Here is a 9875-nt window from a genome sequence, read left to right as displayed (position 1 = left end):
TTGAACGTTGAAGAATCACTGTTTTATTTAGTTACACAAATTAACTCATCTGTGAGCACTTGATCTCTACCTTCAAAATATCTCAACCACATAACTGTGTGTTATTAAGGTACAAGTTATTAGTGAATTATCCTCATTGCATCTTGATTCCAAAGTAACAGTGGATCATCTGTACTGTAGGAGCATCTGCTACTTTAAATATAAGCCTGTGGGAATTCTCTTTACTTTCTAGCTTTATGGACACTGAACACATAAGTGAATACAAGAGAGGACTTGAATGAATTCTGAGTATCTTACAATTACAGTATAATAACACTACTTCTTATCAACTCTCTCTTCTATCTGCATATTTCCCAAATGAGGCAAAAAATATGACAATCTAGATCAGATGAAAAATATGTTAGATAATGCAACAATAATGAAAAAATGATTGGGTTGAGTGGTTTTTTTACTTGAAATATGAAATAAGCCATTATCAATCAAAATATGAAGGTCCTTACAGAACACTACAGAAATTTTAACAGTAGAAACTGTCATTCATCAGAAACCTCAAAACATTCAAACAGGATCAAGTACTCAGAATGTTCAACATGCCATATCTGAGACTGCATACAAGCGCATACCCTAAATTGCAATACCACCCACACATTATCATAGTCACTTTTTAAAAACATACAATCAATACATCTATTTAAAAATACTACTCTTTACGTTGAGGACTTTATTTTACTAAGCAAGGTGTCTGTCTTCCAAAGCAGCTCTTTACATTCCATAAATGCAAACCCATAAGTTGTGTGATCACTGCTAGCCTATTTATGTCACTCTAACCCACTAAATCTAATTCCACAGAATGTTCTTTATTATGTAAAAATCTAGTGTTTTTTTTGATAAAACACTATAATTCTCTTCTCTAATGGTTACATGTTTTTAAAAAAATATGTAATAAATTTAGTGTTACTGCCATGAAAGTAAAAAGATGTAATTTTGTTCCATAATTAACTTAGTCTCATGGATTTCTATTAAGTCTTTCAAGCATTCCAGAGAATCTTTTCATATCTCCATTTCTGGAAAGTGTAATCAGTATAGAAGTAATTTGGGAACTTGGAAATGGCATTCATGTTTTGCAGCAGATGCCAAATTTTTGACCGACATGGCTCCCACAATTACTGTTACCATCAGTCCAGTCAGTTAACGGGTTGTAGGAAAAGATTCGTTTTTGCAGATACTGCTAAGCTGTTTAAAGAGAAGAGAAAGAGATTAATTTAGCGAGTATAAAATGCACAGATATTTAAAATATTTTGAATACTTTGTTGGATATATCAGAGGTGTGACTACATTTTTAACAAACATGTACTTTTTAGTTAAGCCTGGTTAAAAAGGATAAAACTTAAGTCACTACTATAGAACTACTATGCCAATATGTGTTAGTTAATTAATGTATGAATATTGACTACCATAGGAAGACAGGTATTAAAAAGCTATATCTTTAGGTTTTCCATCATTTTTTACCACACAGGTACAAATCAGGAATAAAACCTGAAATAGTTCCCCAAATACTAAATTGTTCTCAACCATCACATTAAATACATCCAAACCTGAAATCTACTTTATATTCCAGAACTCTCTATCCAAATACTAATTATTTACAACACAATTTCTAAAAATAGTAAGACGACAGTTTTACATTAATCATAACTTTTTTAATTAACAAGTAGTGAACAGGACACTTTAAGACACTATTTACTACACACTGAAATAAACAACTGTTGTAAACTGAGCAACCCAAACATTTACAGTAAAATGTGCTTACACATCAATATGATAAAAATTTATTTCAAGCCCCTGGTAGGTCCTAAATACATGCAGTTACCATGTAAAAACAAGACCATGAGTTGATGAAAAAAAACAAAACAAAACAAAACAAAAAAACACTACTGTCACCATAACTAGAAAAGAAACAATGAAATGAAAACAGAAAAGACAGTTAATAAAACATACGGAACCTAACAAAGCAGATTTAAAAATTAGGCCATTCTAATCTTGCCACTGTCAAGAGCTCTTAATTCTCTAAACTGTCATTTATAAAATGACATTCTAAAAGTCTGTACTTGGAATTTCAAAATATCCCAATCCAGAAACTGATTCTCCCCAAACCCACCACCCCTCAAATGTAGGAGAAAAGCACAGATGTTAAGAAAATATTCCACGGAAATGGTGTAATTTTTAGAAAAACAAACTTACTGCTTTCAGAATCTTTTAAGACCACAGTCTGTATTACCAACAATCATTTTCCTAGTTTTATCCACTACTTTCCAATGTCATGTTAAAGATGAATAAATTCTTTTGAGCCCATAACTGAAAGATCAACAAACCTGATTTTATTATGACACCATATTTTTGTTATCGGTACTGCACAAAATTATATACAAAGAAATATATACAAAAATGTTCAAGTATTAAATTTCAATTCAAGGCTTCTGTTTCAAAAGCTACATTTAACATATTTCAGAAAGAGCACAAATTAGTCATTTCAAATAAGTTTCCAACTACTTTTGGTTTCTATATATGTATATATATTTCAGTAGGCACTAAAATCCATGCAGCTGCATTGTGGGGGCTTGTTCCTGCCCTTGTAGAAGCAGGTCCATTACTCCATGTTGTGAGAGTTTGGCTACTACCCATTCATGCTCAAGTGCAGTGGATAACTTTACAAAATGTGATATACTGAAAACCAGAGACTTAATTTAGGTCTCAAATCATTATCTAACAACAAAACATTTACAGTTAGTTGTGCAAGAACAAGAATCCATTTCCATAACCAAATAACAAAATAAGACATCTTACGTGTAAGATAACTTACATCTTTGGACTGCTGGAAAATACTTATGAACATTTTAAAAATAAAAGACAGCAGAAGCCCTGATATTACCTCTTTTTCCTTATTTCTTATACTACCTTTTAAAATAAAGCAGGAAATGTGGCCAGCAGCTGGTCCCGTCTCTTCTGCCCCAACAGCTGTATCCACTTTAGCACAAAGAAAAACAAGGATGCTAAATACGTATATCCTTTATCAAACAGTGATGTTTCACAAAGAATTTAGTGTCTCTTGCACTTCAAGACATCATAACAAAGATTTAGACAAGTGGACAATAAACAGTATTTCAAGGGAAGAATATTTTCCATCTTTGGAAAACAGCCTCAATCATATATATCATTAAGTGGCCAGAACTATTTAATTTTAAAAACACAAAAGTTTTAGACATATGGAAAATAAGATTCTTTGTGAAGCCTCACTTTACATGTTTTCATTCACATTTCACAACCTTCAATATCTAATCATACACAAATTTAGCCTAAATTTTAATACAACAAAAATAAATGCTTTCAACAATTTCTTCATACTTAGGTAATTACTGTGCTGGTCCTCAAACAGTTCATTAATCATTCTTCCTCTAATTAAAACACAGAAATCTGATGGGTATGTTAACTTCCAACTTCTCAAGTGATGAAATAATGGGATCTTATATAGACTGTTTTTCTCTATTTTCTATTGAAAATTAGAAGGCATTCTTAAGTATTTTAAGAGATTTGTCATCTCCAGAAACACACCCACATTTATGCATGCCTCAAATACTTATTGTCAACCTCTGAAAAGTTGCTCTACAATTGGAATTCCAATTTGCACCTTGTACAACTCGGAACTTCCATTCAACTTCACCTGATTCACTGTCTCCAAACTGTATCTCTATTAGCAGGTTTCAGTGTACAGTTGGAACCGATGTCATCCAAGGCCATGTCCACACTGGGGACAGAAGAGCTAGGTACACGCAACTCTGAACAAGGGGACACATTTGACAGCTAGTTCAACCAGAAGCAACTTTAAAAGTACATTATTGACCAGCACAAGTCTGTTTCCAGGGTGGACAGGGCCCAAATTAAGATTCCCTCCCATCTTTTAAAAAAAAAGTAAGAAACAAACAAAAAAATTATATCACACACACACACAAATTGAGATGATGCCCATTAAAGTAGACTAAGCAGCAGAGCATGAGCGTTACGTGAAGAGATGGATCCTTACCAGGTTGTGAGGCGGGAACGACTGTTCTGTAACCCCTACAACGGAGCCTGGCAGGAAGGAAATCACCTAAAAAAGAAACTGTCAGAGAGATTTAATAGTCACAGGTTATCATTAGGAGTTGGTTACAGTGTCACATTCATGCTTTTAGCTAAACACTTAATAGATTTAATATTACTTTTTTTTCCGCCTCTGAAATGTGTCCGGTGAAGATGTCCCACTAAGGTGTTTTACATGGTGTAAGGGAGTAGAGAAAGGGGTAAACGCGGATAAAGAGCAGATTACTTGACCCTACATTTTAAGAGAAGACGACGCCTTCCGAGCGCACGCCGAGCAGAACTCCACCGACACCTTATCCTTGTCCACATGGAGACACACTCCTCCTGCCGCGTCGTCCTCTTCCAGCAGCTCCGGCGGCTGCTTCCCCACCGGCAGGGCGTAGTCGTGGTCACCGGCGGGCGAGTCTCTGAAGAGCGAGGTGGTCAGCCGCAGTCCCACGCCGCTCAGCCGGCTCAGCAGGCGAGCCAGTCCCGTCTCGTTGGCCAGGACGGCCCGTAGGTAGCGACTCTCCTCCTGCAGTGCTTGCACGCGTTTGCCCAGCTCCCGATTCTCGGCCCGCAGCTCCTGATTCTCGGCGGCCAGTCCCCGGACTCGACTCTCCAGCCCCATCACGTACTCCTTCTTCTTGAGCCGATTAAGCCGGGCGGCGGCCGCCGCCGCCTTCCGAGGACTCTTGGTGGCTGCTGGGTTGCTGTCGGAGGTGCCACCGCCTCCTCCCGGGGACTTCCTCCGCCTCTTTTCCGCGCTGCCGCGGTCACCGCCGCCGCTGCAGCCTCCGATGCCGTTTAACAGCCTCTGCAGCAAGTCAGAGAAGCGCTGCATCTCGGCAGCCGCGCTCTCGTCGTCTTCGTCCCCCCTCAACAGGCCGCCGCTATCCGAGCCTCCGCCGGACGAGGACAGGGGCCCAGGCGAGCTGAGTCCGGGCTCCAGGTGCCAGTCCGGTTGCCGAGGGTCCAGCAGATCGGCCAGTTCCAGCCCAGAGAGAAAGTCCATATCCTCCGGCTCCTCCTTTGGGACCATGGCGATCGCGTCCTCCTCTTCCTCCTCCATCTTCACTGGCGAGGGCGAGGGCGCGGGCGCGCGCACGGCCACGCTGCGGCGGCTCCCGCTCCCGGCCTCCGGCTCGCCCCCGTCGCCAAGCCGCAGCTCGCGGTCAGGCGATCCGGACCTTGACGTCTCCGCCCCCGCGGCCGCCGCTGTCGGGTTCCGGGGCGGTGCGCGCGAGGCTGGAGGCTCCGGGCTGTCGCAGGGGCCCGACAAGCCGCGGCCCGAGGCTGCCAGCAGCTTGGCCAAGCTGTGCCTCATGGAGCCGGGCGGCGGGCCCGGGTAGGCCGCAGCCCCGCAGACCCCGGGCCCCCGCGCGCACAGCCACGGCGCGGAACGAACCGCGGGCACCGGGAAGGTCTGAGTGGCCTCCCGCGGCCGCCCAACCCCCCGCACGAGGCGGGGGGACGGCCGTGGAAGAAAGGAGCTGCGAGACCCGAGAGGACCCGGCCGCGCCACTCAGACAGCGGCCTGGCCGGAAGTTACTCGTTCTCCCTACCCCGCCCTCCAGCGGTGCGCTCCTCTCCAACCATAGTATCGCGAGATCCCGGGTGCCTTGGAGGGGCCGTATTTCTAGCTTTGCGGTGATGTCATAGTAACAGCGGCAAAAACAATGAAAGCCGTTTACACTCCCTAATTCATCAATACTACCCGCTGTCAAACTCGTCAAATCCGACACTTAGCCTCCAGACATAGTTGACGTACTTGTATTAAAAAAAAAAAAAAAGGATTTGTGAACACTTGGCTGTTTCTCCCTCAATTGCGAGCAAAACAACACGTAAGAAAATAGCCACCGCCGAAACAAAGACTACCTACCCTTCCTAATCTCGTGTTGCCAACCTCCGAGTAATTTACGTGCTGTTACCTAACTCTCTTAGAAATTCTTAGTCTCAAATAATCTTTCATACTACTACCACTGCTGCTATCATTATTATTATTGTTATTATTTTATTCATTATTTGTTTTTTGCAACGTGATCACTTCCAGCATTAGTTGGTTTGCTGGGATTGGGTGGCTTGTTTACTGGTCTCTTGTTTTGCTGTTTGTCTTGTGCCTTTTTTTTCTTTTTTGTATTTGTTTTGATTTCTTCATTTCTCAAGCTATAGCAATTCCTTACCCTTTTTCTGCTTTTTAAAATGTTGGCTTTTTGAAAATACCAAGTCAACAGTCTTGAGGAAAACACCACGTTCTGAATCTGTGGTTCTGGGTTGTTTATGCTGTTTCTCTAGTGCCGTAAGGGATTTGAGACTTGAAGTGTCTACAATATAATGAAACACAACACCATAGCTCATGCTTCCCAAAGAAAGGCCAATGAAAGTACAGCTGCATTAGAGAAACGGGAAGGATAGTTGCTGAATAGGGCTGCACCGAATCATACACAGTTATTTTAATTAAGTTCAAAATAAATTAGGCTTCCTGGCAAAGTACACACACAAAAAAGAGACATGTTACCTTCTAGGAGTCTTGGTCAGGCTGTACTCTGCAATTAAAGAATTAAAAGCAGGAAAAACTCAAACATAGCAGGCAGCAATAGGTAAATTTTATTAAAAATGAAGAAGTACACCCACAGGGATTAAGAGTGTTAAGTGTTTTTGGTGGCCTAGGATTAGTCCCCCTCTCCTCCCATTTCAGACTGACAGACTGATCAATTTATGCAAAGAAGGTGGAGCAATTTATGGAAAGAAGGAGGAGCTGACAGGACCACAGCTTCAGAAAAATGAGTTTTATAGACCAGCTTTGACCACCAGTCAGCTGGAAGGTGTGGAGGGGAAGCTGCAGGCCTGAGAAAAAGCATGTCAGGCCTTTGTCACAGGTAAGAGTGAAGAGGAAGAAGCCTGAAGTTGGCAATCTTTATTGTTATGTGTCCTTCCTTTTCTTGTCTGTCCACCCGTTGGGTTGGTTCTACCTCCTGGTTCCTTAAAACTTATTCACATGTAAAGTACTGTCAAGACAAAATACCTGTCATTCAAAGGAGGTAAGAGATGGTTTATTCTTGTGCTGAATAGACCTTGCCCCAGAGACATGTAATTCAGGGTGCCCCAAATTGTGTGATATTTTGATCGCATTCTGATACTCCCAGGGCTGTCAATAAAATTTACTTTGAATCAGAGAGCAGAGCTAGCTACTAGCTGACCAAAATTAAGCATAGAGGTTTCAGAGGATTGATAGGAAGTAGTAGGGTGGAGATAAAAGAGAGTCTTGGCCTTTTTGAATCAAGGAATGAAAGAGAGAGGTAGTCACTGGTAGTTTCTCCACTGCTTCTCTGATCATTCAGGTTCTTACCACAATATCTGACTCCTGAGTTTTTAATTGATGGAGAATAATTAGAAAAACTTATCATTGAATGGTGTAGAGCCATAGGTACCATTCCCGAAGATGGTGCCGGTTTCCTGTCCATAAGCCAGCAAGGCACAGATGCGCGATCCACGTCATGGGGTGCACCTGTCAATAACGGACACGACTCCTCTGAGCATATATAAGCAGAGCCCTTTTTCCTCCTCGGGGTCTTCCCTCAACTTGCTGTAATGAGCCGCGCAATAAACATAGCTGCAGAAGAATCCTGCTGTTGAGCGTCGTTCGTGCAGGCAAGGCAATAGCACTCGACAGAATGGCATATCTCAATTTGGAAATAGTTTCATGAAGCTCTTATAAAAGCCACAGAGGAACAGAAAGTCATAAATCAAGGCATTTTCAAATACATTGGTGGAAACATCAGGTAGATTACAGCAAAGGGAGGACATCTCTGTTATGATTCTCAGATATGTTTGATAGAATTTCTAGCTTTGGGGTGTGTGGGAGCTACTAGTCTGTTAAATATTTTGCAAACACTGTTCCACAGTAGTTAAAAGGATATAAGGTTAGACATAGAGGTGGGCAATGAATATTAAGACAAATCAAAATAGCCCAAAGTAGTTTCACTCTGTGCCTGCAACACCCCAACTCTGCACAATCATGTGGTAGCCATTCTGTAAACCATGTGGAATCTTTATGTAAAGGTGTGTGTGTGTGTGTGTGTGTGTGTGTGTGTGTGTGTGTGTGTGTATGCATGTGTGTGTTTTCTGGGAGATTCAATTCATAGTATACATGATGACAGTAGAATAAATCCAACATCAACAAATAAAAATAGTTCTAAATTTCCTCCATCTCTAAACTTACATACCAATAGAGGACCTCAAGTATGTGCTGAGAAAAAAAAAGACAATAGATATAAGCAACAAAGAAGGACTGGTTTGAATTTGACCTTTTTCAGACAAAGTCTCCTGCCTTGCAAAGTTTATAAGAAAAGGAATCTAATTCCATCTAGCTCAGATATGAACAGCCTTGGTAATCTGAGCAGGACACCCAAGAGTAGCCACTTTCATTGGAAAAGACAACTGGATCAGCACCAAGACCAGCCCAGACCCTTTGTGTCTATTTTGTCTCCTTTCTTAGATGTCATCTTTCCACAGTAAGCTCCTAGAAAATGAAGAACTAAATGACCAAGAGAAGAAACCAAGTGATTCCCTTTTTCGGAAAGATGTTACATCAAAGGTCCCTTCAGTATCAAGGAAGAGGCCCTATCAGACTATTCTCAGCCTTCTCAACCTATAAGATACTAGGAAAGTATCTTCCTGGCATATAGGAACACAAAACAGTGTTTGGCTTTCAAATGCCCAAAATGTGATGCTTCACCAAATAGGAGCAACTATGAATGGAAATCCCCAAAAAGGCAACATCTGTGTTACAAACTCTGAAATGGCTTGACTAGAACAGCATGATTATGGAAAGTTCTGGTATTACAGATTCAATGCCAATGATTATGGAGAGTCAGAATATGGCAGGTTCAATGCCAGAATTGTTCACCTGTCTTTATTCCCTTTAATAACAGTTTACCACCACACATAACATAATTTTCACTATCAGATAAAACTTTAGTAGTATTTTACCAACTCAGAAGCTAAAAATGCCGTCAGATGGTATCCAAAGCCTTTATCAAGGACCTGCCTACCTAATGTCTCCATCAATGCATTTGGTAAATGCACTGATTTGTTCAATGACTATAAAAGTACTGGTTGCTCTTCCAGAGGAGCCAGGTTCTATTCAAAGCACCCACATAGCAGCTCAAACCTGTCTGTAACTCCAGCTCCAGGGAATCTGGTATCCTTACACCAATGCACATAAAAAGTTAAATATTTTAAAAACTAAAAATAAATAGAGATGAATTTTTACAACACTTCTATTCAAGTAAAAAGAACATTTTGTGGAATATATGGTGTGTGTGTGTGTGTGTGAGAGAGAGAGAGAGAGAGAGAGAGAGAGAGAGATTTAAAAGTTTCACCCACACAATGATTCCTGTGACTACCACAGCCAGCAGAGAACAGTCCATGGTGGGACTCATGACTCAATAGCCAGTGTTGATTGAAACTTCAAGAGTGTGATCATATTTTAGGCATATTTAAGCACAGCACAATTTGATGGAAAAATAAACTGTAGTGATACTTAACTATGTGTGGACAACAAAGCTTAAAACATGAATATCTCAAAATTATCTGCTATGTACATGTGACATCTTCCAGTAATACGGCTTCTATAGATTGACATAAGACATCTTCCAGAAAGATGGGTTCTATGGATTAACTGAGAAAAACAAGGTCAAAATAAGGGTCGAGTGACAATTCAGTGTGGTCTCAGCCACACAGATAGTGTAAAGGTTGCC

At 41.0% G+C, this 9875-nt stretch overlaps 1 protein-coding gene across 3 annotated transcripts; it reads right to left on the bottom strand.

The window, feature by feature from the left end:
• Crebzf (CREB/ATF bZIP transcription factor) lies at positions 1-5670 on the bottom strand. 3 transcript variants are annotated; one of them, XR_007835010.1, is made up of 4 exons: positions 4371-5670; positions 4079-4156; positions 2956-3024; positions 1-1233 (listed from the first exon to the last, which is right to left on the bottom strand). XR_007835010.1 is itself a non-coding variant. In XM_051192241.1 (2 exons), the coding sequence occupies exons 1-2, from the start codon at positions 5438-5440 to the stop codon at positions 4141-4143; spliced, it is 1086 nt and encodes a 361-aa protein (XP_051048198.1). In that variant the 5' UTR covers positions 5441-5670; the 3' UTR covers positions 1-4140. The 3 variants fall into 3 exon arrangements, 1 of the variants encoding a protein (XP_051048198.1); XR_007835009.1 differs by having other exon boundaries at positions 1-3024; XM_051192241.1 differs by having other exon boundaries at positions 1-4156.
• Between the last annotated feature and the right edge of the window lie 4205 nt (positions 5671-9875).

Source organism: Phodopus roborovskii, unplaced genomic scaffold (genome assembly GCF_943737965.1).
Source record: "Phodopus roborovskii unplaced genomic scaffold, PHOROB, whole genome shotgun sequence".
In the NCBI taxonomy this organism is placed as follows: domain Eukaryota; kingdom Metazoa; phylum Chordata; class Mammalia; order Rodentia; family Cricetidae; genus Phodopus; species Phodopus roborovskii.
This window is presented reverse-complemented; position numbering and strand designations above follow the sequence as displayed.